The sequence below is a fragment of the Xiphophorus couchianus genome, chromosome 23 (genome assembly GCF_001444195.1).
Source record: "Xiphophorus couchianus chromosome 23, X_couchianus-1.0, whole genome shotgun sequence".
Taxonomy (NCBI): Eukaryota; Metazoa; Chordata; class Actinopteri; order Cyprinodontiformes; family Poeciliidae; genus Xiphophorus; species Xiphophorus couchianus.
Window position 1 is genome coordinate 18,904,794 of NC_040250.1, and position 27,091 is coordinate 18,931,884.

At 39.6% G+C, this 27,091-nt stretch overlaps 1 protein-coding gene across 1 annotated transcript; it reads left to right on the forward strand.

The window, feature by feature from the left end:
- Window positions 1-26,781, forward strand: nr3c1 (nuclear receptor subfamily 3, group C, member 1 (glucocorticoid receptor)). The gene is made up of 9 exons (XM_028008789.1): window positions 1-300; window positions 3,103-4,259; window positions 18,377-18,537; window positions 18,658-18,774; window positions 18,873-19,154; window positions 19,307-19,451; window positions 20,713-20,843; window positions 21,186-21,343; window positions 22,188-26,781. The coding sequence occupies exons 2-9, from the start codon at window positions 3,103-3,105 to the stop codon at window positions 22,338-22,340; spliced, it is 2,304 nt and encodes a 767-aa protein (XP_027864590.1). The 5' UTR covers window positions 1-300; the 3' UTR covers window positions 22,341-26,781.
- Window positions 26,782-27,091: the final 310 nt, after the last annotated feature.

Below are 27,091 nucleotides of genomic sequence, written 5' to 3' on the forward strand. Positions count from 1 at the left end.
TCTCCATTTTGTATGTTTTTCCTGGAGGTTAGCACCTACTTCCCCAACGGCTAGCAGCGCAGCTCAGGCAGTGTGACATTTTTTGCATGACTACTCACTGCAAAATCGGACCCGGGAAACTGAAAAGCAGACAGAACACACCCAGATTCACGAGTCCTGCCGTTTGGTGTAGTCATGTAGCGACGATACGACGAGTGGGGAGTAACAGAATCAGTCAGCGTGTTGTGAACTGCCACTTTCAACCAAAACAATGTTGACTGATGACCTGTGGACTCTTATTAGCAGCCTGTCATATCAAGGGTAAATATGATAGTTTTTTATTATATTTATTGCATACGGTTAAAGACACTAACATAACTCAATAATAGCTAGACGTGCACCTACAATGCCTGTGGTAGCCTTTAGCCCCTCGAAATGTAGCCAATTTAACTCTTAGCCACTCTGCAGCCTAGCATGCTAGCAGTTCGCAAAATGCTAACAGTAACTCATCTCGGATTTCGGTGACATTTAATTATCTTTGCGTTAAACTGGTAGCCGAATCCCTATTGCTTAGGTTTGTTATGAAAAGTGTGTAATGCATGGGGATGGGTGCCCGGACGTTTGTAATTATTTTTGCAAACTAACGTCAAATAGCCTAAGCTAACTGTCAAACGCCATGGGACGGGGGGGGGGGCTGTCTCCGCTGTTCACCCAGCCATTCAGCCATGCTGCTGTAAGGACCGCTGAATATGCATAGTGGGATGAGGGTCCAAAAGGATCCAGAGGCCCCGGGCCTTGCTCCAGTGTTTGGTGCGATTAACGGCTCCTGCTGGGACGTTGTTTGGAGGAAATACATTTACAAAGAGATGGGATCTGGCGCAGAGTTGATGTTTTACATAGATTACATTTTGTAGTTGAAAAAAAAAAAAATTAAAGGTTTAATAGCTGTAAAATAAATGAAACGGAGTCCAATTCCGTCTAAGAGGTGAAAGAAATCCTAAACTATGAAAGGTAAAAACGTGAACAAGAAATATCACTACACGGTAATCCACATTGTTTACTAGGAGGCTCCTGCACAGCCAGGAAATGCAAATTAACCAACGAGCTGCTAATATAGTACATCCGCAAAACTGTAGTCGACCAAACACACGTAATGAAGCAGATGATGGTTAACCATTAGGTCTCTGGCTTATAACATAATTAACAATGTTTTATGACCATGCATATGGCTCTATAAAGTGTCTAAGCAAAGCTAATAAGCCAAGGGCAAAATAACACAAACAGCTCATACGTTACTACAAGCGCTATTTTTAGTCTCTTTTTGACTCTTGTAACAAATATTTTAAATATTATTTTAAAAAATGCTGTAACAAAGTTGTAATAGAGTGAAATTGACCTATTTCCTCATTATTGGTTTTGATTAGTGATCAAGTCAGTTATGGATCCTATTGCTTTTTTCTACTGATTGATGATTGATTTATGTAACACACACATGGTCCACAAAGACATAAAAATTAATACACATTAAAAAAAAGTAATTGAATGAATCAAAATTAAGAACTCCCATATTTCTTAGTTTATCAATATGTCAACCACATCATTTTTCCAGTTTAAGAAATATCCTAATCATCTCAAGACCCCCATGACCCAGAATGGGGGGTCCTGACTTCTGCCACAGATCAAATGTACAAGATCTGATATGCATTGCTCAAAGGTTACGCCCACAGAATGGTTAACAAGATCCCTTCAAACTGCTTAAGTCGCTTGAAAACACAGCAGAGGCAGTTGTTGGGAGACCTTGCTCTGCAGCCTATCCACAGATGCTTTTGTTAGGCTTTAGTTGCTGATTATTATTTTTTTTACCCCCAAAAGCTATGGAAATATTGGGAAATCTGATAACTGGAGGGATTTTAATGTTTATAGGTCTCCTGCTACCTGGTAGGTAAAAACAAAATTGTTTTGTGGCAACCTGTCAGTGATACTAAAATTTTAAACAAAAATGTTTATTGCAATCTATTTATTGTAGCAAAGAAAAAAAACTCATGGGTTGTTATTACAGTCATATTAATGCTACCTAAACCATTTAGTTTCATGTGACTTTGTAAAGGTTTGTAAATGTTATACCTGAATGTAGAATAAACACCCATTCCATCAAAATATATTTTCAGGTGACCATTCTTATTATGCAGAATATCACCTGTTTTTTCTATTCTGCTTTTTATATAGTAGCAACAGTATAACAGACCAATATAGCTGTTCAGTCAGTCAGGCTATCTGCTCAGGTGCCCAGCCTGCAGGCAGCTGCTTATGGGACATGGCAAGTTTAGTTTCTTACCTTCTACAAAGGCGTCACCTTAATACGATCGATGTTGCTCCTTTAGTTCCCACACCATGGCTGTCCTTGTTTTAGTGATAAGAAATATTTTTAAACAGGAGCGACGTGGGAGAAATGTAGGAATGTTTTTTAATACAAGCTGACCAACAATTGGCAGCAACATGTGAGGGAGGGGAAAGCTGTATTGCTTCATGTTCTGTATAGCCGGTGAATAAATATAGTTTCTCTGGCATCTCTGTGAAAAATCCCAATATATCTTGATGCCTGGGACCAAAAGCAACTTAAAAAATATCATATTTTAAAGATAGATAAAAGGAATTATGTAGCCTGTAAAATGCTGACCTATGTAAAATCTGTGCCCTTGTAGGCTGCACAGTGGATTATAATACAGTTTGAATCATGTCCAAACCTTCAGCAAACAGCATAATCTGTCTGTAGGAACTTGTTTGTTTATTCTTGGCATGTCCACACATGTTCTTGTTACCCTTAAATTAGCTGACAGACCATACTTTTGACTCCAGCAAGGCATCTAAGCCTTCAGGTTTTGCCTTTGATTTTTTTTTCTCAGATAGCAAACAGAAGGAGCTTACAGATTCATTTCAGAAAACTTGATTTCTGAGCAGATTTTGATGTTTATAGCTTGCCTTTGTTTTGTAGAATCTCTGTGAGATTAATGTTATCATATATAGAGTTATTGTTTGTATATTTTCCAGCTATCTGGACAGTTAAATTCTCAAATTACTGTAAAGTGGGATTCTAACAATGTCTTTTCTTCCCCAAATCAAAAGATGGATCAAGGTGGAGTGAAGAAGATAGCGTACAGAAGAAATGACCATCTAAGCAAACTGGTCTACACTGAAAGCCCTGAGGAGGGAGGTCTTCTAAAGGTGGCTCCTCACAGTGCCATGTCCATCACCTCTCCTCCTTCTGTTGTTCTTCCATCCAGCCCATTAATGCAGCCTGGACAGGTGACCAACGGCCTCAGCAACAGCCCACTTCCAGAGGAGCTTGCTTCAGCCCCTGCCACGATCGGTTCCTCGGTTGACAGTTCAGAAACCAGGGGCCTGACCAAAGATCAGAGGCCTGAAGAGCTACAGTTGTTCCAAACGCAGACTTTCAATACTTTTGGGCATCAGGTCCTGCCCCAGTTGGATGCCAGCATGGCAGACATTACCCAGTCCTCCATGGACTCCCTCATCGGGGGGTCGGATCCCAACCTATTTGCTGTGAAAACGGAGGATTTCTCCATGGATAAAAGCGAGCAGGACCCCAACGATCTGGACCATGCCTTTGACCACATTGGCAAAGATGTGGACATGAACCAGAAACTGTTCAACGAAACCAGTCTGGATCTCCTTCAAGAGTTTGACCTCACCGCATCCCCCTCCGATTTTTACGTTGGGGACGATGATGCCTTTTTGTCCACGCTGGCAGACGATTCTTTGCTCGCAGACGGGGAAATGAGAGGGACGACTGAGAGGGACGTGAAACCCTCCGTGGTTGAGAGCGTCGGCACCACCAGAGTCTGCGACAGCAGCAAGGCATCAAGCCCACTTGAATCCAAGTCCAAGACTCCTTCTTTGACCCCTACAACCACTTTTCCCGCCGTGGTGAAGAAAGAAAAAGATACCGGCTTCATTCAGCTCTGCACACCAGGCGTGATTAAGAAGGAGAAGACGTCTTCGGGGTATTGTCAGATGAGCGGCTCAAGCCCCATCTCTATCTGCGGGGTGAGCACTTCAGGGGGCCAGAGCTTCCACTTTGGAATCAACGCCAGAAACAACGACGCTCTGCAGGAGAAGGACCAGAAACCCGTGTCTGGCTTGTTCCTCCCAGTAACGACCATCAGTGGAGCCTGGAACCGGAACCAGGGCGACAACTCAGCAATCCGCAGGGCCAGTGAGATTTTCTCAAGCTCTCCTTCCTTCTCCTCCAGCTTTGCCAGGTAAATAAATGTTCGATTTAATCCTCCATAACCTTTAGAAGATAAAATAGTGATAATATTAGTGTTTAACAGCAAGTCATTACAGTACATTGGAAGCCATGTTTTTTAACGGAAATTTTAGTTCTTCTAATAAAGGAACTAAAAGTCATTTTAGTCACTTTTGATGATAGTGACTAAAATGAGGCCCCGTTGTGTCAAAGCATGGGCCAGTATGAGAATGTCGTTGTATAATTACGTTGAGTAAAGAGTTTATGCAAACTCTTAAAACATCTTTCCATACAAGGTCTTAAATTGCCTTCACAGTCTTACATTTGTAAAATGATTCATTCATTGTTTCTTCTGTTGACTTTTCTGTTTTTAATTAGTTTTTGAAGAAAATATTTTGTTCTTTATGCTTTAGCTCTTGACTAGTAATATGGATTGACAACAAATTATATTTAGCCTTTTTTGTGTGTGCAAATTTCTGGAAAAAAAATAGACATAAAGGGACTTCTTGTTGTTTAAGTAATTGAAATCAAAATGTTTGTCTTAGTTCCAGCTCCTTTGTCATCAAAATGTGCATATAAGAAGAGTTTGGCCTTAATCCAGGGATTTCATATGTTGTGAGGCTTGCTGTGCTTTAAGGAGTTAAATTGAGGTAACTCATAGATATGAAATGACTGGAGTCATGCTAGAGCTGAAAAACACAAAGATAAGAGGACAAAGTGCTGCTAAAATAAGGCAACCTATTGATCATTAGACATTGATAGTGACACAAAGGCTTTAGCAAAAATTTTAAAAAATAACTTGTAAAAATTAGGGTTAGGTTTTAAGTGCCTATTAAGTAGATAATATTTGAAATTGGTTGATTGGTCCAGTTTAAGTTAGTCAGGCTGTTGTCGATAGTATATTGAGCCCTATTGGAACTATGTAACTTTTCTTTTGTGAACATGGAAAAAGTCTAGCAGCTTTCTTTCAGCCAACTGACTGGCAGTGCACAGTAGTATCCTGGGTGAAGAAGTAGTTCTGCGTCTCTCAATCTCTGGTCTCTGAAACTTTCTCAGCACAAACAGTGGGAGTGGAACGATGGAAAATTTCAACTTGAGATTTTAAAACCGGTTAGTGGTTATCAGCCCCTTCCTGAACTGGACAGTCGAGCTTATGTTGGGGTTGGTACCACTAAATATTTAAGTGGAAGTGAAATAACTTGATAAATTGTTAATAAAGCTGCAAAAAGGTGGTTTAAGAAACATTTAGCTGTCAAGTCAAACTTTATCCGCAGTAGCCCTCATCTGCGAAGTTGTACCGACTTCTTTTACTCTGTTTTCTAAACCCGCCACTACTTTTTATGAGAGAAGATTCTTGCAGTATTTCAATAATCTTTTTGTCCTGACACGCATGATACCAGCTTTTTCATTCTCCTAATTTTTATAGAAAGACGGATGACACCTGGAATGATCTGTTGCATGCTTCTAGACGGGTGTTGTCATGCTTTGCAAACGCTGGCTGCTGATTGTTTGCTTGGCTTACATAACCTCTGTGCAGTGAAATGGTTTATGTGTCATAATTGCTTGTTGCTGTTGTAGTGTTTGTGCTGCTTTGAAATGAAAAACGAAGGCAGGAAAAGTAAAATGGTTCTTCCCATTATAAGAAGCTCTTACAAAAATAGAAGTGTTTAAAACAACTGTTAGTTGTGATGGTAGTCATGCTATTTATAGTTCAGACCAGACAGAGCTGAATAACCAGACTCACAATGTGATTATCAAATGCATGTTATTTGTTTGTCCATTTTGTCTTATATTCTTTCTCTATCTTTTTTTTTTTTTTTAAACCCTTTACTATTCTTAAGTTTGAGAAACGCACAAGAATTAAAATGTGCTTATGCTATAATATATCTGGAAAATAAATTATATTCTGTTAGTGAATGGCTTAATTTCCAGTCAAATATCACTTAAAAACAGATGTTTGTTTTATCATGTTTATAGAAACATGTTTGGAATAAATTTGGTGTGGTAAACTGAAGAGGAAATGATAAAAAAAAATAAGCTCGTGACAGTAATTTATCCGACTCAGAAGAGTCCTTGTCCCAGCCAGCTAATGCACCTTGCCGAAGCACCACCATGCTGCAGCAACAACAATTTTCAGTGCTAATAGTGTCACCGAGGGAAATTTAAGTAGCCTGTCACAAATGCTAAGGCTATCTAGCGTGGCTAACCGACGACAGCGGATAAGATGTTTTCCTGGAACGGTAAGTTATTTCTCCGCCATTAGCACATTGAGTAGCAATACACAAAGTTGAAAAGACAGTGTTTAAAACTTCCTCCTTGCTCTGATTGGTTGTTTTTGATCGGGAGCGGTGCATTTTTGCAGACGACCATATTAGATCAGGGGGGAGATAGAGGAGCTGTCGCATACTATACTGTCAACCTAGTGACCATTTTAACAAATATAAAAAAATCAAAGAAAACATATTGTTGTAAAAGTTACATAACTTTAAGGGAAGTTAGCATATTTAACTAGCCAAATATAGAAATGTAAATGTATTATTCTCCCAAATATTTCATCCAAGCAATCCTTTGCAGTAATAATATTCCGCACACTGACATTGCTATGACAAATCAAACTCACTATAACTTTAAAGATTTTTTTTTTTTTTTAGGAAACCTGGAGATAGAAAATAGGCCTCTAAATTCTGTGCATTCCTACTAGAAATTGTTTATTTTGTAACATTTGTTGAATGTGATGTGAAAGCTTGCTGTATTTATGTTATGTTTTGGAGTTTCAACTTGATGCCAGATAAAGCCGTCGTCACAGAGAAAAGAACCTGCGTAAATAAGATAATGAACCGACTGAACTTGCTTAGTGAGAGGTTCCTTACAAGCAATTAGGAGAAAGATTAACTTTTTTAAAGGGGGAGTTCTACTTTGATCTGAGTGACGTTGTTAACTTTTGCAGGAGCCTAAAGGGTCGTCTGCTTGTTTATGATGTGTCTCTGTTCCACTATGCAGTCATCTGTTGTCGCAGTAATTTATTGTTAGTTGCAAGCTAAAAAAATATATCTTTTTTTTTTCTTTGTTTTTCCTGAGTTTTTCTACAGATTTGATCCCTGTGTCATCACAAAAGCATGTGCAATAGCCACACTTGGTTTAACAAGTAGAACGAACAAATTATGACCTTCAAAGATCACTCATGCATCTCCTATAAGATTAAAATTCTTTGGATGTATTGAAGGATGAAGGGGCCTCATTGTTCCTGTACTTGTTTCAAAAGCGTTGCATTGACATTTCTGCTGTAATTTTTTCATATAGCCAGTATTTAGACCCCCTCCCCCCACCCCCCCAACAATGCATCTTTCATAGCTTTATTACTTTGTTGCCCTTTAAAGTGTTAGGAAGGAGGCATCATGTGGAAACGACCAGTTCTCGTGTTTGTGTCGCTCTCACATTCACGCCTGTCTGGTTTAGTATCTGACAGGGAGCGATCAACTTAGCGTTTGCACGCCACAGTGTTGACATTGTGGTTTACTTTGCTTATTCTCGGTTCCACCTTCACTATTCGCTGACATCTGTATGATTGGAAGGTGACCAGGAACAGATGGGTGGAGACATAATATACACCTCATCTTCTCCTAACATGCAGCTCAGATCACCCTGTCTTTGTGTTCTGAGTAGGTGTGTGTTTGTGTTTAAGCTTAGGCTTACTCCTGTGTGTGGCGTGTGGCTGTTTGCCCTGTCAAACATGTCAGGGTGTAAGTTCAACATTTATGTGTGTGGAATGAGGGGAAATGTGTTTTTCTTGGGACGTTTTTGTTCATCCTGAGGCTTGAAGGCTGGAATGGTTTGAGGGTTGTCAGGGGGTTTCTATCAGGTTTTCCTCTTCAGTTTCACAAGCAGTGCTGCACCTTCTTCCTACTAAATATGTCCTTGCCTGGTACTGAATAACCGACCTGCCATAACCTCATACTCTGACATGGTTTCTCTGTGAAGGAGTGACTCAAAGTTACCCCAGTAAATAATTATTTCTCTCATAGTTATTATTTTTTTTCTTGTTTGTTTTAGCAGTATGACTTCCAGAGCTCTTATTTACCTATGATAAAGAATAATTTGCTCTGGGAAATGTCAGCTTTGTTACTATTCTGGTGGAATACACACCCTGACTGGTTTGACTATGTGAGGTGACCTGATTGAATCTGAGTTGTTGTGAAAAGAAATACCTGCAAGGAATTGCGAAAACACGCCGAAACCGAATTCCTTTGGAAGATCCCGGCTCTTTATTAGGCCTGTGTTTGCTAACCGTTGTTTGTGAGGAAGGCATTTCCTCCCTAGGCCCTGCAGACCTGTTTTGAATATTTATTAAAGAAGACAAAGCGTCGCAGGCTATTTGGTCTGTAAATTCAGGCTTGATCACTACCATGAGTCTTTAGGAAGTCTTGGGGGCTTTTTTTAATTTTTTATTAATTAAGTGTTTTATATTGGTGAGCTCTTATAAAGCTGGCTTCCTGCACGTGCAGACAAAAGCAGCATGGTGTTGCCCCAGCATCCTGTTGCACCAGCATGCAAAGCTTTACACAAACTTTACACGGCTCTGTTAAAATACCAGCTTTTTGAGCCTCAAAAAAATGTAGTCCATGAAGAATTATTTACAAACATTTACAACTTTATGTGGGTGTTACAAGGTTTAAAAAGAATACAAATAAACTCGCTGTACAAAGCTATCACTGAAGAGAAATTGCAAAAGAATTGCATAGCATGGACATTATCAATAATTGGAGAAAATTTGAGACATTAACTCGACAAGGAGGGCTGATCACAACACAGGTAGTTGTAACAGGTTAAAAATGCTAATTGTTTTGATAGGACAAAATCTGTTGTAATCTCTGCTTTTGTTTTCTTCTAAAACAAGAACCTCTACACCAGGAAGAGTTCTCCCAGAACCTTTTGGGGAAACTGGGATAGGGTTAGAGCCAGGCTCCGAAACTAGACGTTTTGTCTCGGTGGGTAGAATAATTTGCAAGTCGAAATGCCAGTAGCTTTTCACGCCAAACGTTCATATGTCTGCAAGTAACCTGAGTATAAAGAGGGATTTTTGCTTACAGAATCACTGAGAATGCAAATATGGAACCAACTCAACAACAAATTGACTTAAGAAGAAAATTAAGGTTTTGCAATGGCCAGGCTGAATCCAGAGGTAAAACTAACACAAAAATTTGAGGAATCACCTGATAAAAGCTGTGGGTAGAAATGTCTTCATTTGGTAGATTTGGAGAACCTTGCAGTAGGGAAATGTCACTAAGTCAGGCTGCGGGACACAGACAAACCCCTATCAAATGAAGCTGAAAATGAATCATAATGTGCTTCTACAATGTGTCAAAGGGTGTCACCATGCAACCAATTTCTTTCACCAAAACTTTATTTTTACATTAGACAACCACTGTATGTTTTTCATGCGCATACATGTGGACGTCCTGATTCCAGAGTTTTCCGTTCATCTTGTATTTCCAGCATCAGTTCAGTTTTAGGGCCAATACCTCTAAATATTTAAGTGGAGCTGAAACAACGTGATAAATTGTTTATGAAGCGGAGAACAGCTGGTTAAAACTTAACAAAGAACAACCTCATCTGTAAGGATGTGATGTCCTGTGGGTGGGGGTAGCAGTAGCTAAATGGCGTAGTTTTAGCCTAGCTGCTCGTGGTTTCATCGAATTTCATGAAGCAGTAGCTGTTTTATTTGTTTAGCTGTTTTTATTGGTGTAATTAGGACAACAACCTCTATGTTACTGCTACATGAATAGACAGTCTGTATAGTGCGTTAGTGTGGTAGCTCATTCAGTGCAGTTCACAAGAGTTTTCACTTCACAATGCTTGTTGCCTCAGGTTTTTTACACAACAAGATCAAGTAACTGAAGCACATCCCCTACCAACCTGTCTGCTATTGTCTAAGTTATATTATGCATTATACAAGCCTACAGCAGTCTTTAAAAGGTAAACAACACCAGCTGCATTTACTTGATAATACAAGACCCCATCTTGAATTAGTCTGGAGGACATTTTCTGCTTCAACAAGCTGTTGCTTTAAAAGTATTGGTTTGACTTTTTGTACTAATAAAACTAACAAACACATCTACAAATTTTGTCTATTGTTTACACAAAATGAAATAATGGTTGCATTTTAAAAGGGCTATAAGTACTTTAGCTGGACTTTGTCTGGTAAAATTATGAAAGCAGAGTGCATTCACACCAGTTTTTTTTATGCTACAGAGAATAATGTTGTCCAAAAGCTTCTTTAAATGCTTTAAAGCATTTAAAAAGATCAACATTTAAAGTGAGTTTAGTGATTGTATCAAACAGGGTCATGACTTTGTGCTTATATCTATTGATCTATAAACTGTAAATGTATCCTCAGCATTTTCTTAATGTCCTTCTGTAGCAGAAGGTCATGGATTGAGTCTATTCCTCCCTCTGTTGATCTTTTTATTAATTACATGGAATAACACTGTCTCTCTCCTGTATTGATGGGATGAGTGACGAAAATGAAAAATTTAATAAATGCACATAACTTCAGACTTAAATAATATTATTACCTATTATTTATTTGCAATTTAGCTTCTGCTTCTATACATAGTATTTTTTATTATGTATTTATTGGAAACAATATTGGTTTATCCCCCCCCAACTGCACCTTTTGATCACATTACTGATCAGGTATATCTAACAGGGCCTTCTATGAATTCAGATATTTCCTTTTTAACAAAACTACTGACAGAAAACAGCAGATGGTTGAGAAGTGTCTGAAAGGCGGCAATGCAGAAGCAGAGAGTCGCAGTAAGTGAGATCCTGCTGCCGTCTGGAATTAGGCTGCCTGACGAGGTGCCTGGACAAGTCAGAGATCTCACTGTGGTGGGAGAACTCCAGGGTGTTTCTCACACGGGAACTCTGAGTATGCTCTGAAAAACTGACTGACTCACTGTTTAATAAAGCTTCAAAGAGGGGAAAAAAAGCATATTCAAGTGGATTACACCCCGACCAGATGCTGAAGTATTGCGCTTTGTCTCAACTTCTGCTATTGAGTTTCTGTAATCAATAAACCCCTGCATGAACACGCAGAAGTTACATAAGTTTTTAAAACAAACACACACAAAAAAAGAAATCTTAAAAACTGTTTTTGTTGCTGTAATTTCTATGTGGGTATGCTTGTTGGCCCGGCGGCTGTTTTTCACAGCTGTAGCGTTTCCAGGACTTTGCAGTAACTTGAACTTACATGCTTCATAGCGGCTAACCGAGCCGAATACTGTAGTAGAGCTGGTAATTATCTGGTAATTATTTTTGTCTTCGAATGAAAGGTAGCGTTGTAGAAAAATTTGTGAATGAAGCAGTTAATGTGATTTAAGCAGCACTCTGATGCGATCCAGTTTGATTGAGCTGTTTCTGGACTGTAGGAGTTTCATAAATAGCTGTATGTTTTCATATAAAGCCCACATCGTGCGTGAGAGTGTTGGTCGTTCTCAGCTTTCGCTATCTGCTGATCGCTTGGTCAGAGGAGCAAATGTTGCTGCGCCACACCCCTCGTCTCCTGTCTGTCTGTCTCTCCTCTCCCTCTCTTACTGTTTTACTGCTGCTGTACTACGCTCAGAACTGGTTCAGGTCCACTCAGCTGGTTTGATTTTTCCACACTCCCAGAACTTCCCCTGAGCCACATCAATACCTCTCTTTGAACGGTTCTTCTAGTAAATATTTGAATGCTTTATACGTTACCGTCTACAAAATGCTGCTATCTGAAATGATCACATTCTACTTGTTTTTTTTTTTTAAGCAAAACTGTGTTTTTGAGCATCGGCGTCTAATATTCCAGGCCTCCTTAAACAGGATTTGTGCATGCTTTCTTTCTGGACACTTTCTTGTTGCTAAAACTCCATTTCACTTGCAGTGTTGTAACATGAAACCGCACATAAATGAATAAAGGTATGAGCTAATAGTTGCTCACTGCTGCTGATTCAACGTTGAAGTCCTGTTGAATCAACAAACAGAAACATTGCGCTGGAGCTGGATGCTTAAATGTTCTTCATGCATTTTAACCAGTTAAGTCGGACTCCATTAGCCCCCCTCCTGCCCCCTCTGACATAAGCCAACTCTTGTTAGTAAAAATTGAAAACACTGGAGCTCTGTGACGGCCTCTCTGTGTCTGTCCATCTTCCCTCCCTGCAACCAAGGGCAGAGAGCTTGTCTGTCAGCAGAAACTCTGAGCTGCTGTAAATCACCTTCATGCTTCAGCCTGCGTGTTTGTGTGTGTGTGTGTGTGTGTGTGTGTGTGAGATGCTCGCTTGTTGGCTTTGTGCATTCGTGTGTAGGTGTGCACGTGTGGGCGTGTCATTAGGGCCGCTGATGGCAGGAGCGCCCGCGCGTCTGCACGAAGCGCTCGCTCTTCTGACCTACTTTTCTTCCCGCCTCCCCACATCTGGCGCCGAGTGAATGCACCGGATCAAATGCCAGCCATTCCAGCTGCTTTCACACTAGTGCAGCATTCCGCTGCAGCCACTGCTTTCATTTTTCTGTTTACTTCTTGATCTGGTTTAGCATAAGCAAGGAAATTTGCTGTGTTGAGGTTTGGGAGAGGCAGCAAACTGTCTGTTGGTTTTGCCTCTCTTCCTTGTTTTTTTTTTCCCCATCATTGTTGAGTCAGCAGAGTGAAACTCGGGAAAGAGGGGAGCTAAAGACGATAAGTTTCCACTCAGTAGACAGCCTTCAATTAATTTCACAGACCAGGAAGCAGGTTCCCATCTACACTGTTACTAACAGCTCCCTTTAGGAAATCTAATATGGAAACTCGGATCCTTTGGGGTTGTTTTTCTTTCGCTTCATCATGTTCCGTTTACTCCTGTGGTTGTGAAGCCAAAGCTGCTGCTTTGGGAAAAAAAAATAAAAAATTTAATCGAAACAAGGTTGTAAATACAGCCGGGCTGATGTGGATAGAGCAGAATTTTTTAATATGAAGGTGATTATTTATCACATAGATATTTGTGAATAACAGTTCAATAGTCTCCGGCCCTTTTTATGTCACTTTAAAAGCAAAAAAAACTTAAAATATTGTAATATTTCACTCATTTCTTCTTTTATGGTAGGAATAGCATGGCTTTGTTAAGTTGTATTGTCATTTTTATTAGAACTGAAATAATTAATTTTGATGAATTGATTTGGCAACTAATTTAGTTTTAATCTCTCAAAAAAAAAGGAAATTTGCAGAAAGAACAACATACTCAGAACAATAATTAAGCTAAAACGGTACTAATGTGTATATATTTTGCATTAAGATTAAAGAAAACTTATGTCTGTAAATATTTTCTATTGTTTAGCTGCCGATGTATCTGTCGCTACAAATGTTCAAGCGAACACTAAAGGACTGCTATGTTATTGCATTTTGGACAATGAAATGTTTTTTTTCCTTCTTTTAAAACGGATTGAATTATTTGTTTATTTGCATATTTTAATATATTTCTTGTATTGTACAAAAAAGACTTAAGTGGTTTAGTGAAAAATCAGCAGAACATGCCAATGGTAAATTACTTAAATAGTTATTAGTTCTTTTGATATATGGACTAAATATAGAATAAACACGTGCAAAGTTCAGTGGCTATTTAATTGTTTTCACAGCAGCTTTGATCATTTCCAGTCAGTTCATCGCCTTTGTGTGCTGAGAAAACAGAAAAATGACATAATTTCATTCAGCCTCACCCAGCTCTCTTCAAACAAGTAAATGCTGACAAATATGACTTGCATGCAGCCTTGCTCTCACACAATAGAGTTGAGGAATATATTAATAGTGACAATGCATAACTACTGCATGAAGTCTCTAAACACAATGGCTCTTTGGAGTGTCAGCGTGTCGCATGCTTCCCTCCTAATGGCCCTGTGTCGTTAGCTGACGCAGCGACCATAAAACATTTGACATCTTAAGAGCCTCACAAAGGTGAACACTGTATTTACGTTTGCCATTTGGCACAACGAGGTCCTTGCATGCAAAGCATGAACCGTCGCATTTCTTTTGGCATTTGTTAGCACACGCTGCAGATGTTTCTGGAGTGGAACACAGTCAGACTGTCTCCTCTCGCCCTCCCTGCAGCTGTGTTGTTATTCTGCGTGTGAGAATGATTCAGAGCGTGCAGACCAATTCCTGCCTTACTATTTTGGTTGGTCTGACCTCGGGAAAGAAGCACTTCCTTAAGCTTGTCTCCTGCCTTCCTCCGTTTGCTCACAGAGGTTTGAGGGAGAGACGTTTGGGTCGCCTTTGCATAAAAAGCCATTGCACTTAAAACATGTACGGTTGAAAGCGTGAGCTTTGGAAAATCATTCATTAGAGTTAGGTTACAGTTTTTTCACATCTTCAATAGATTATTATGTGGTAGACCAGTATAAGGTTTTGTGTGATTGTGATGCAGAGGGAAGGATTGTACATGGTTCTCTAAGTAATTTACTAATAAAAATTCAAAATGTGTGGCATTTATTTGTGTGCATGCTTATATTTGAGCTTGAGACATTTTACAAAGAAAAAAAAATTCTCCCAAAATGGGAAAACATGTAGAGACATACCCCAAAACACGGAGGTCAAGTTTATTTGGATAGCACATTTCAGCAATACAGATCAAAGTGCTTTTTTTTTTAAAGGAATAAATATTGTATTTTGTAAAATACTATAATGAAAAATCATCTAATAAATACACCTGAAGTATTCTGAACAACGTTTCCCTTATTACTAACCAAAGGCAGCTCTAAACAGATGGGATTTTGAATTTGATTTAAAATAATTCAGTGTTTCAGCATCTTTGCAGAATTTTGCTGATGTAGCAAAAGGTGGTTCTACACATTACCTCAGAGCGGAGGGAGGCACGCCACACTTTTTAGATCTAGATTTCTTAGAAAATATGAAAAATATTAATCCTTTTGTTACCAGTTTACCACTACTTTATTTTTCTATCCTGAAAAATTCAAGCACATGTCCAAGTTTGTGGTTGTAAAAGTCTCGAGACAGCTCCAGGAATGAATGAGTGAAGGAACAAATGTGTTTTGTGTTTGCTGGTGACCCTTCGGGCTAAAAGGTGATCATGAACTGGTAAGCGGGGCACTGGGACACTGGGATTATTGTTGGTGAACCTTTCCCCCATATATACCTGTCATCGATCTCCCTGCTGTAAACTGCAGCAGTCACATTTCTGTGTGGTAATCTTGACAAATTCGACGCCCATCTCAGAGTGGCTGTAATCTTCTGGCCGATAGTAAACTCTCAGGGAATGCGAGAGCTTCCTGTTGACAGCGAGCATTAACTCATACAGATGGTTTCTGAAAGAGGAAATTCGGTCTCACCACAGAGCTCTGCAGCTTCAAGCGGTTTGTCTCCGACGGTCCACAAAGACAGATTTGTAGTTCTGTGTCTGATGGTATAGTTGGACGTAAGCTGCTTAATTTGAGGTTTGCTCGCGCGCTGGACGGCAGTGACTTCATTTAGTGCGCACTTGTTGTTGTTGTTGTTGTTGGGAGCGTATTGTGAGTGAGGTAATAGGATCTGAAAGCCCTGCAGCAAAGCCGACACCACCTCACTGACTGAGAGGACAAACTGGTTCCCCCTTTATTTCTTCCACCGTCATTATCTTCATCTCTGTGAAGCGGATCACTGGCCAGGGCAGCTAAAAGCTAAAAGGGCTTTGAATGCGCTTGCAGTTTCTCTCTTTGATTGTAAACAATTAATTAATTCAGTTCCATGCTAAGATAAAGCCGTAGATTATACCTCATTCATTTGCGTGGCTGACCCCTGGACCCCTCTCTCCCTCATGGTTTTTCTCCCACTGACCACTTTGTTCAGGCTGACCCGACAGAGGTGGGTCTGTGCCAGCCTGTGCTCACAGTTTGCCATCTATGACTCCCCCTGCACACAGATGTTGGTTTGTGTCTGATAACTGTCCTCACTGTCGGCCCAGACGATGCACCAGCTTGCTGCTCCTAACTTGTCTCTGCGCTCGCGTATCAACAATTTTGACGAGCAACAAGTCCAGAGTGAAAGTGGATCGAGAACTAACTTCTCCGACTAGAAAAACAAAAGAGGCTTACGATTAGCTCTCCAGCCTCCGTTCAGCCGTTACCTTTTGAATTACAATCCACCAAAGGAGCTGGGTTTCCCTGAATTCTTGGAGCTGCAAACCTTTTCAGTGCCTCTCTTTGTTTTGATACGCTGGATGTGTATTTGACTTTGGTTATTAGCTGCTTCTGTTGTCTGTTTTCGTTTCAGTCATGCATAGATAAACCACAGGGCAACATTTTAGGCTGTAAATGGTTTAATAAATTTAAATTCTGTTTAATATCTTTGCAGCTAATTCAGCATAGCTGATTTTATTCCACCTAGAAAGTGTCATATCTAATGATATGACTCGTGCAACATTTCAAACGTTCAGACTACATTTTACAAATATAAACAAATTGTAATTAAAAGGAAAACAGTGCTTTGAAAAAAAAATCAAGATGTTTGCGAGGTTGTGCTTAAAAATGTACCGCACAATTAAAAACAAGATTTCAAATATGTTTAATCTTTAATTTCAGCAACAGCTGGAAACTCTTGAATGTGATAGAATAACTAAACATTAGGGTGATGGCAAGGAGGCTTCCTGACCTCAAACCCTTGGAGCTCAAAGATAAAGTGAACAGTGAAGACATGCAAAGAGTTATAATGCTAGTAAAGATTTTTAGTTATTGCAAAGAGCATGAATCATTTTCAACATGTCAATTTTCTTGACTGTTTTTTCTCTTTTTAACTTACAAAAGTGCATATTATGAAGCTGAGCTCTCCTTTTGGTGTTCATGACTGAGGCCAGAACTTTGTTCTGAGCAGATAACTTCAGACCAGAAGCTGCAGTAGGCAAGACAGTCTTCCTCTATGGCTGTCCTCTCATAGTAAACGTCCTGGTAAAGGCTGGCAACCTGCTTTGTTTGGAAAAACTGTACTCGTTGTGTCACAAACACATATAGAGAAATGTAAATTTTAAGTTTTAAAGTGGTGAAGTAACTTAAATAATACAATATTTTTCCAGTTGCCTTTTTGTAAATGTTTGATAAAAGATCTTTTTAAATAAAGCTAAGATAAATAAAAGAAAAGATAACTGAATAAAAGTGAATTTTATATAACAGTGTATGGAAGGAGTGAGTTGTGAACAATGTCCTGAAATCTACTAAAAAAATTGTCTGAAGAGAGGAGGGATTGAGCGCTGAAGTTGGACCCATTTCAGTGATGACTAGAAAAAATATAGACTTTTATATATATAACTGGGGAAAAAAACACATTTACTCACAAAATAAAATGTTTGAAAGTACAACTTTTACAGCTGCACCATTTAGATTTAGATTATTCATCCAATTTATTACAGTGTGCTCTTGGCTTCATTAACTTTTAAGTGTACACAACACAGTCAGATATTGTTTGGTAAGCTGAGTAAACAATGTTTTGCACAAGTATTATGGAAGACCTATTGACCGCTGTGTGTTGTCAGCGAAGCTCAGAAAGCTTTTTATTCTTCCTGTCTTGATGTTTTCCTGCTTCATACCTTCTTTTTGCATTACAAAGTGAATATAACGTCCCTGATTCAAACCCTGCAGAAGTTTGTTGGTGTGTAGGGCCTCTACTGGGAGACATTTATCATTTAAACCCGTTCACTGAGGTAGCATGCACACCCACCCAGACATGCACAGTATTGTATGTCAGAGACTCCATATCCTTTCAGTGTGGTTGTTTTTACTGTGGCCACTGGGCTTGAAAGGGGTGTTGACATTTGGCGCATGGTTGCAGCAAAGCCTGACATCTCCTAGTGGTGGTGTGGAAGAATGCATCCCCAACCAGAGTGGACTGGAGCTGGAAATGCTTGTGGTTCAATCAAAGGAGGGCGGGCTGGTTTATAGAAACCGCTGGATTTAAATGGTACCACAAATCTTAATATATTACAGTTATATAAACAAAAAGTATCCTGGGACTTTGTCTCTGCAAGTAAAAGTTTGTCTTTTTTATTGAAGCGTTTAGTGCTGCAAGTGGAGACTAAACGAAGTTTCCTTTGAGATCTTTGCTTTCAGTCGCTAAATTTCTTCATCTTTGTTTTCCTTCTCGTGTTTCAGTTCCATCTCCAGACAGGAAGGGGGCACTCCAACATCCACGACCCAGGGAAAGAGCGGGACTCATAAAATCTGTCTGGTGTGCTCTGATGAGGCCTCGGGGTGCCATTATGGAGTCCTCACATGTGGCAGCTGCAAGGTCTTCTTCAAGAGAGCAGTGGAAGGTACAACGACATCACTGATGATTATTAGCATTTGTGATTTGCTGTATATGTTGACCGAAACGCTGTTGCTGTTGAGATACAAATATATTTAACAGGTTGATCTTATTTTGTGTGCCTCAGGCCAGCATAATTACCTGTGTGCTGGGAGGAACGACTGCATCATTGACAAAATCAGGCGAAAGAACTGCCCGGCCTGCCGCTTCCGCAAATGCCTGATGGCAGGCATGAACCTGGAAGGTACAAGCAAGCAAACAGCCTCCGAAGCAGGTTGTTCTTTTTTTTAGTGCATAACCTAATGTCTTTCTGCATCTCTCTCCCCGTTTTCTGTCCGAAAGCTCGCAAAACAAAGAAGTTGAATCGCTTAAAGGGCAACCAGAACAGCAACCCGCCAGAGATGATGCCTTCGCCGCCGGTCGAGGCTCGCTCGCTGGTGCCCAAGTGCATGCCTCAACTCGTCCCCACCATGCTGTCCCTGCTGAAGGCCATAGAGCCGGACACCATCTACGCCGGCTACGATGGCACGCTCCCCGACACGTCCACGCGCCTCATGACCACGCTGAACAGGCTGGGTGGGCGACAGGTCATCTCTGCCGTGAAGTGGGCCAAAGCTCTGCCAGGTTAGCGATGGGTGTAGCTGCTCAGGATAAAACGGCTGTCTGCTGCGGTTTGACTGAAATAGTATTCCACACGCATCAAATTTGTTGCTAGAACTTTAACATCGAGACTGAACCCGGGTTAATGGTGCGTATTTTTTTTTCCGACTCGCCAGGTTTCAGGAACCTGCACCTGGATGATCAGATGACCCTGCTGCAGTGCTCCTGGCTCTTCCTCATGTCTTTCGGCCTGGGCTGGAGGTCTTACCAGCAGTGCAACGGCAACATGCTCTGCTTCGCACCAGACCTCGTCATCAATGAGTAAGCACTGCACCCTTATTTGATATTTTAAATGCTAATAATGAGAACCGGAGGGAGGTGAGTGTATGTCCACAGGATGCTTTCTTTCTTTTCTTCCATAAACGAGCTAATCAATAACCTTGGTCTGTTATAAATGTCCAGAGTTGAGTTGTTTGTAGCAGCAAGTTGAGGACTTTGGCTTATTCTGTCGAGGTTCAGGAATCTCTGAAAAGATTATTATTTTTTTTTTATCCTTCCTGACTCCAACAGTGTTTTCTTAACATAACATTTCACTGACATAGAATCAATTTGCATGTAGGAGGTCTCCTCACAGATAACCTAACCTGGAAATGTTAAAATTTCACTTAATTTATGATGTAAAAAGTAAGTTGGTGTTGTTAAAATTTAACTAAGTTTCCTCCGGAAAATGTTTTAAATCTGAGTGTAGAGATCCTCAGAGCCACCACATGGTTCTGTCTGTGGGTGGCTCTAGTTCAGGCCGTCATGTAAAGTTGATCCAATTAACTTGTGGTTTCCAGTTTATGCACGATGATGCAGGATGATGTTGCTTCAGTAACAAACCATGATTACGTCCATGTGTAAAGCCGTTTCAAATACTAGAAACGCATCCGTATACGAAGTTAGTTCTGACGTACTCTGTTGAGCTAGTTTATTGTGACGTAGATGTGCCAAAGTCTCAGTATTAGATTCATTTTTGTTGAGGCAGAAACACAACAGTAGCAGGAATCTGGTCTGTAGACACTGTGCACTTCTCTTTTTTATTACCAATGTTTGACTTCCAACAAGTTGCCTTCTGTTTTGCTCCACCACACCAGATTTAAAGCATGTGCAAAGGCAGTGCTCAATTATATAACATAATTGAAGCATCGATTCAGTTTTTTCCTTTTTTTTTTTTTTTTTTTATGATTGAGTCATTAAAGGAACCAAATAAATGTAGCTTTTTAGTGTGGTTCTTCCAACATTTAGGCGTCATGTTTTTGTTTTGGTCCATGCAACTTTCAGCTGTCTCTCCATGTTGAAACACTCAGAAAGCACTTAGTTGTACTCAAAGGCTACATCAAGTGTCGTCCTTTATTTTTACAGTACACGAAAGTTGCAGTGCTTATTATTAATGTCTGATTTTGTTATATTCTGTTTATTCCCTGTTTCTTTTAAGTTTGAATTGGTCACCCAGATTCAGGTCCGATGGGGCCAGCAAGCCCCTGAATCAATCACGAGTGATGTTTGTGTGTTTTTACCCGTTTGTGTTTGAACTCACCAGGGAGCGGATGAAGCTGCCCTACATGGCCGAGCAGTTTGAGCAGATGCTGAAGATTTCCAGCGAGTTCGTCCGGCTGCAGGTTTCCCATGATGAGTACCTGTGCATGAAGGTCCTGCTGCTGCTCAGCACAGGTCAGACTTTTGCTGATAATAAATGCAAACAGTAATACAAAGTACATTTAGCATTTATACCCTTTTTAATACTTTGAAATCTTATGAGCACAAACTTCAGCATGTTTTATTTTTCGTTATGAAGCAAACACAACGTAATGTAAAATTGTGATGAAAAAATTGTTTTTGAATTTTTTTTTTTTTTTGATTCAACATAAATTACATCAATTTCAGTTTTCTGACTAGAAAAGGTTTCATCTTTCTTTTTAACTTGTCTTATCTAGTAAAACTGGAGCTACACCAAAAGTGGTTTGATTTGAATATTTTCCTGCGTGTTCACCTTGAGTGTCCCCTCTCCCGCAGTGCCCAAGGACGGCCTGAAGAGCCAGGCGGTGTTCGACGAGATCCGCATGTCGTACATCAAAGAGCTGGGAAAAGCCATAGTGAAGCGCGAGGAGAACTCCAGCCAGAACTGGCAGCGTTTCTACCAGCTCACCAAGTTGTTGGACTCCATGCATGAGGTACGGCATGCAACACACACACACGCCCGCGTGCGCACCCCCACACACATAGAATATTTGGATTCACATCAGCTGTAGAAAAAAGCAGCAAATGGTCATTAGCTCCTTGTTTGATGACAGAGATTTTATCCTTGAGTCAGCCATTTTTAATTATTGTTGAACAGGCTTTGTTCAAGGACGGAAAATCTTTCTAAAATAATTTTTAGTAAATAATTCCTGAGTTTAGGAAGAAATTACTGGTATCACTGGCAGATTATTTCACTAATATCGTGACATGAAATAATCTTCCAGTGGAAGTAGTACTTTTTCATTAATATTAGGGAATATTGACTTTAAACAATCTCCTTTATGTTTTAAGCTTCATTCCAAAGTGCCTGTAAAAGGGATTAAGAGGCAAACTTACAGAAATAATGACTGAACAGATTGAAGGTTTACCCAGTACAACCATTAATATTATATTATCTTTATTTTTTTATGCTACAACAACCATTTTTTATTTAAATTATCTATTTTTATTTTTAGGACTTAACAATTGGGTGACTTATGTTTGCAAATTGAGGCATTTGATTTTATTTGGGGATATCAGAGTAAAAGGCGCAGTGCACAATTTTTAAAAAATAATTTTATTTGTAAGATACAATATTGGAAACCATGTATATTTTCTTTCTCACGACAATAATGCACTACTTTGTGTTGGTCAGTTCCATAAAGTCCCAGAAAATACATTGAAGTTTGCGACTTTAGCTTGACAAAACAGTGACAACAGTTCAATACATGCGCAAAACCCTTGCGCGTGTCCAGTGTGACCCGCACTGGTTGACGGCCTTTTGTGGTGTCTCCACAGATGGGCAGCGGACTGCTCAGCTTCTGCTTCTACACCTTTGTGAATAAATTCCTGAGCGTGGAGTTCCCCGAGATGCTGGCCGAGATCATCAGCAATCAGCTACCAAAATTCAAGGCTGGAAGCGTCAAACCTCTCCTCTTCCACCAGAAGTGACTGTTTCCCGTAGCAGCAACAATGCCTTAAACTCCCACCACGTCACCTCACCAGCCCGACAAAACCTCCCCACCCCTTCGCCACCTCGGGAAAGAGCAACAACAAAAGGATTTTACACCAGTAGGGAGCGGTGTTTTCTAGCAGCAAGTGAGCATCTCTGTGCAGCAGGCTGACGGGTCTGTTGGGGTCAGGGGGGGAAAAGCAATGTTTGTGTAGGAACCAGACCGTGAGCACAAGACGTTTCGCTGTGTTGAGTAGTCTAAGATGTAGTGTCTAATAACGAATAGGAAATGTTTGTAAAGCTAATGGCAAAGAGAAATAGGCTAACATTCATGTTGTCTCAGGTGTCTTACCTTGAAATTCAGAGCGATATCTGAAATAGATAAAACAAAATATCTATGTAAAGGTTCTGATAGTATTTTCTACATTTTCAAAGTAACAGTTTATACACTTTTCCAGGTCATCGTTGCCCAACGAGGCAACAAATCGGAATAACACGCTCTTATTACGTAGGCTTTTTATGTTCCACTTTTAGTTTTTATAGGAGGTTGTAACAAAATGTTTTTCAGTCGCACAGATACAACAATGAAAAAAAACCAACAACAACAGTTTTCTAGTGATTTTCAAAAGCATATTTTATTTGCTTTGATTAACATATAAAGTTGTGTGGGCCGGTATCTAATGGAGTCCTCCCACAAGCAGACCTCTTCCAGGTTTACATGTCAACTACAAAAGGGAAAAAAATGTGCCTTTTTTGCTTCGAATATCATCTAAGCCATTTTTTTCCTGCTATACGTGAACCTCTCATCATCTACCTTCATTATAAGTTGATTGTACTTTTTTATATTACACGCAGTTGCAGCTTTTCTCTTTTCTAGTGGCTGTTTATCTTTACAAATGGCAGCTCGCTCCATCCTTTGTGTGTAGAAGTGTTGTTCTCGCTAAGAAATGATATTTAGCCTGCTTCCCTTCCCCTCGATCCGACGCGCACGTCGGTGCAACGCGAGCACTTGGCGCTCTGCGAAAGGCTTTAAAAGACTGTGAAGAGAGGCTTGGTGTTGTGTATCGGTCTTTCGAGAAAGACGTAAAGATGGAAAGTGTGGACTTTTTATCTTGCCCCAGTAGTCTAATCTTAGAAGATATGTGATGGATATGTGCGTTTCTCAATCACAAGTGAAAGGGCATGTATTGTTGTGCTTGCAAGTTTGTCGTTTTTGATAATCGGACGTACTAATATCTGTAGATTTATTACTGCTAAAAGTGATTAGAAAATAACCGTCCTGCACCCTTTCTCGTTTTTTGATTTTTAACAATCGTTTTGGTATAAATAGTCAAAACGAAGACTTTTCCTCTGAAGAGTCCTCTGAAGACTTTTCCTCTGCAGTACAAACTTTGCTCTTTGTAAGAATTGGCTATTGGTACCTTTTAATCTTGAAACTGCATTTGTTTTCTTTAAGGAATAGTTACATTTTTTGGGAAAACGGTGTTTTGCAAAGATATAGATTGGTATTACTGTCATGTCTCTGCTATAAGCCCAAGTTAAGAACGTGAAAAAGTGAACTCCGTCTGAAAGAAAGAAAGCTCTTACCTCTGTTATCGACCATCTGTTTACTGAGATGAGAGACCTGGTCTCCATCAGCTGATCGTCCTTCTCTGTCTGGCACAATAGCAGGCTAGAGAGCTACTTCATTGTAAATAAAAAAAAAAACACATTAATATTCAGAGATAGATATAATCAATTAATACTCAAGTTGTGCCTGATTTGATATAGTTATATAAATAAGTCTTTTTTTTTGTTAAGAAAATTCTAAATTAAGTATTGCACTTATAATAAAATATGAATTTGAATATGATGCAGATGTAATGGCAATTTGGAATCAAAGTAATCCATAAACCTTCACAGTCACAGTAGATTATTGTACTGCTAAACTTTGCTTTGAAATGATAAAATAGGGTTCGGTGCCATCCATTCTGGTGTTTCGTCGACCGCAGGATATAAAATACTGTAAAATCTCAAAAACTCTGAGCAGCATGTAGTGCAAAGGGCTTCCAGTACCATGCTGCTTTTGTGTCAAATATGCATCCAGAATTCCGCATTACTGTAGAGACATGATATGTATTAATCTCAGGTCTTAGCAAGAACACAACATATGATGGTTTTCCCCAGAAATCAATATAATCCTTTTCAACAGAATAAGTAATGGCTTAATAAATAAGCAGCACTTTTGTTCAGGCGTTGGTCGATCACGTAAACCTCCCACAGATGCTGATAGCTGATAAATATCTCCCTGTGTTCCCTCTGCAGCGAAACTTGACCTAAGGTTTGTGTGTATGTATGCTGCACCCTTTGCATGTGTTCTGATTGTCTGCTACGTAGCCGTGCCCCGACGCCCCGCCCCTTCCCTGCTGCGTTTTTACAGCACTTTGCATCAGTTACCACATTGCAGTGAGAAAGAGTCCCATTACTGACCGCAGAGGCAGGCAGGACTGATTCTTTTTATTCTCTGGGAACTGTTTTTGTTTTTTGTTTGCTCTCTTTTTTTTTCCAGTGCCAAACTCCTGTTTTTGTCTATTTTCAGGGATGCTAAAAGTTGGTCAGTATTTGTATTGTTTTTGGGGTTTTTTTTTAAATTTTCAGACAAATCCAAGCATTATAGCGTAAACACTTGTCTGATGAAAGGAGTAAGAAGCCCAGAGCTGCCTGACCTTCAGTCCCACGCAGTAAAGGGGGAGTGTCTGTCGGTGTTTCTGATTGATGCGTTGCAACATCTTTCTTCTAATCTGCGCAGCTTGTCGTCTGTTTGTCTCCTAACTCCCAATCTGTCTTTTACTTTAAGATTTTAATATGAATGTGATATTTAGAGAGTTATTAATAAATTAGATATGAACTGTTATTTGTAGATATGTCGTGAGCTGTCAGAAAGAAACAAAATATGTCAAGTGAACAACTTCAAAGTGCTCACTTTTATATATATACATATATATATAAATATAAAACATGGCAAAGCGAACTGTTTTTAAATGTTTATCCCAAATACATAAAAAGTACCTATATATGTTTTACTCTGCTCCAGAGCTCAGGTTTTAAAAACAGATGATCTGATTCACACTTATGTTGATATCCACCTTCTGCTCCGATGTGAAGAACCAAAAGCGTCCGACAGCTTCACACATGTGTGGCTACTTCTGTGTGTTTTGACGTTTTATTATTGTTAAAAGTCAGTCGACAGATGTGCAAAGTTGTAAGGAATCTGCCTCCGCCGCTCATACCGTCTGTAGACTCTAACAAACGTTCTGTTTTCCTCTGAGGTTTAACCAGAACAGATGAAAAACATTCTTGCTACCTACCTGTTTGAGGGTTACTTTCACATTCAGTGTATCCAAATCTCTGCTGCTGCTCTTCATCTTTACAAGTATATATATATAGAGAGAGAAAGAAAGAGATAGATATATGTATATACATATAAATATATATGTAAGAAATCGCACACTTGCCTCATCTTGCCCAAAAATGTATCCTGTTTACATTTTTGTGCACAACTGAATATGCAATAGAAAAGACAGATAATCTATCACCTTCACCTTGTTTTTGTTTTCCATCCTTTTTAACACAGTATAAGCTACTTTCATACAGGGAATCTCACTTCTAACTTGTCTCTGCAGGCCAGATTTTCTTGGGGGGAGGGGGGGAATATTCAGAAAATTGTAATCACTCACACAAACGACCTATTTAATGTTTGAGTACAAGGTGACCAAAGGCGACACATTACACATAATGTCAGTGTAAACTCCAGAGCTCTCAGATGACAAATGTACAGCTCTCTTCAGCGGGTCCCGCAAACCCATTTTTTGTTTTTTTCTTTTTTTTTTAAACAAGTCTTTGGTCAAATTGTGTGATACTGTGAATAGGATAGGACTTGGGCTTTTTCATACACAAACTGTTTGTGAAAGTAATCAACCAGCTTGAATCTAAGAAATTGCACTACCCAAATATTGTTTGAAAGTCTATTTTGTATAAAACATATGCAGACAGAAACTATGAGACTAACAAAGGGCGGATCACATTTCACTGGTGTATGTTTTCTCAGAAAAAAATGAGCTTTTTTTTTTTGTTTGTTTGTTTTGCCTAAAACAAGTTTAATATGTACATATAATCCATTGTAAAGAACATGTGGTGTATTTGTCTTCAGATGGTTTTTCAGTACCTACCCCTCTGTATTATTTCTCCTCTGTAGCGTGACTCTTGTTGATCTTTCTCCTCCACCGATTAAAGGTCAAACCGTACGTGTTTGTGTGGTACTTCTCCAGTAAAAGCGTCTGTATGCTGACGTTGGCCCCATTCTGAACATTGGACATGGTAAGCTTGTTGTAAGCCCCCTCACCCCCCCTTTTCTTTTTTGGGTAACAGCACTTGTTCAAAAAATAAATTTCTTTTTCTCCATCTGACACCTGGTTTATTGACTGTTGAGATGCCCTGAAACTGAACCTCAGCACTTTTAAAGATGCAAAGCAGAAACACTGTAAAGGTGCTCACACCTGATGAGGGAGCCAGTGGGAATCACGTCTGTTTTTAAATACATTTTAAACACATAAAATAGCAATTAATCGGTGGGATACTCAGCATACTGTTTTATCAAACATCTTTATAAAGAAGGTATCCTTGAGGTGAGAAAAGCAACACAATTTTGTCATGTTAAACCACAGAATTAAATGTACTCCTTTAGTTTTCAGACTGAAATTAAGCAGTGGAC

Bases quoted from the DNA above. Each gene is read 5' to 3' on its own strand.
- nr3c1 (XM_028008789.1), top strand. From the start codon at position 3,103: ATGGATCAAGGTGGAGTGAAGAAGATAGCGTACAGAAGAAATGACCAT. The intron at 19,155-19,306 runs GTTAGCGATGGG...CCGACTCGCCAG, and splicing joins GTGGGCCAAAGCTCTGCCAG to GTTTCAGGAACCTGCACCTG. The intron at 20,844-21,185 runs GTCAGACTTTTG...CCTCTCCCGCAG, and splicing joins CCTGCTGCTGCTCAGCACAG to TGCCCAAGGACGGCCTGAAG.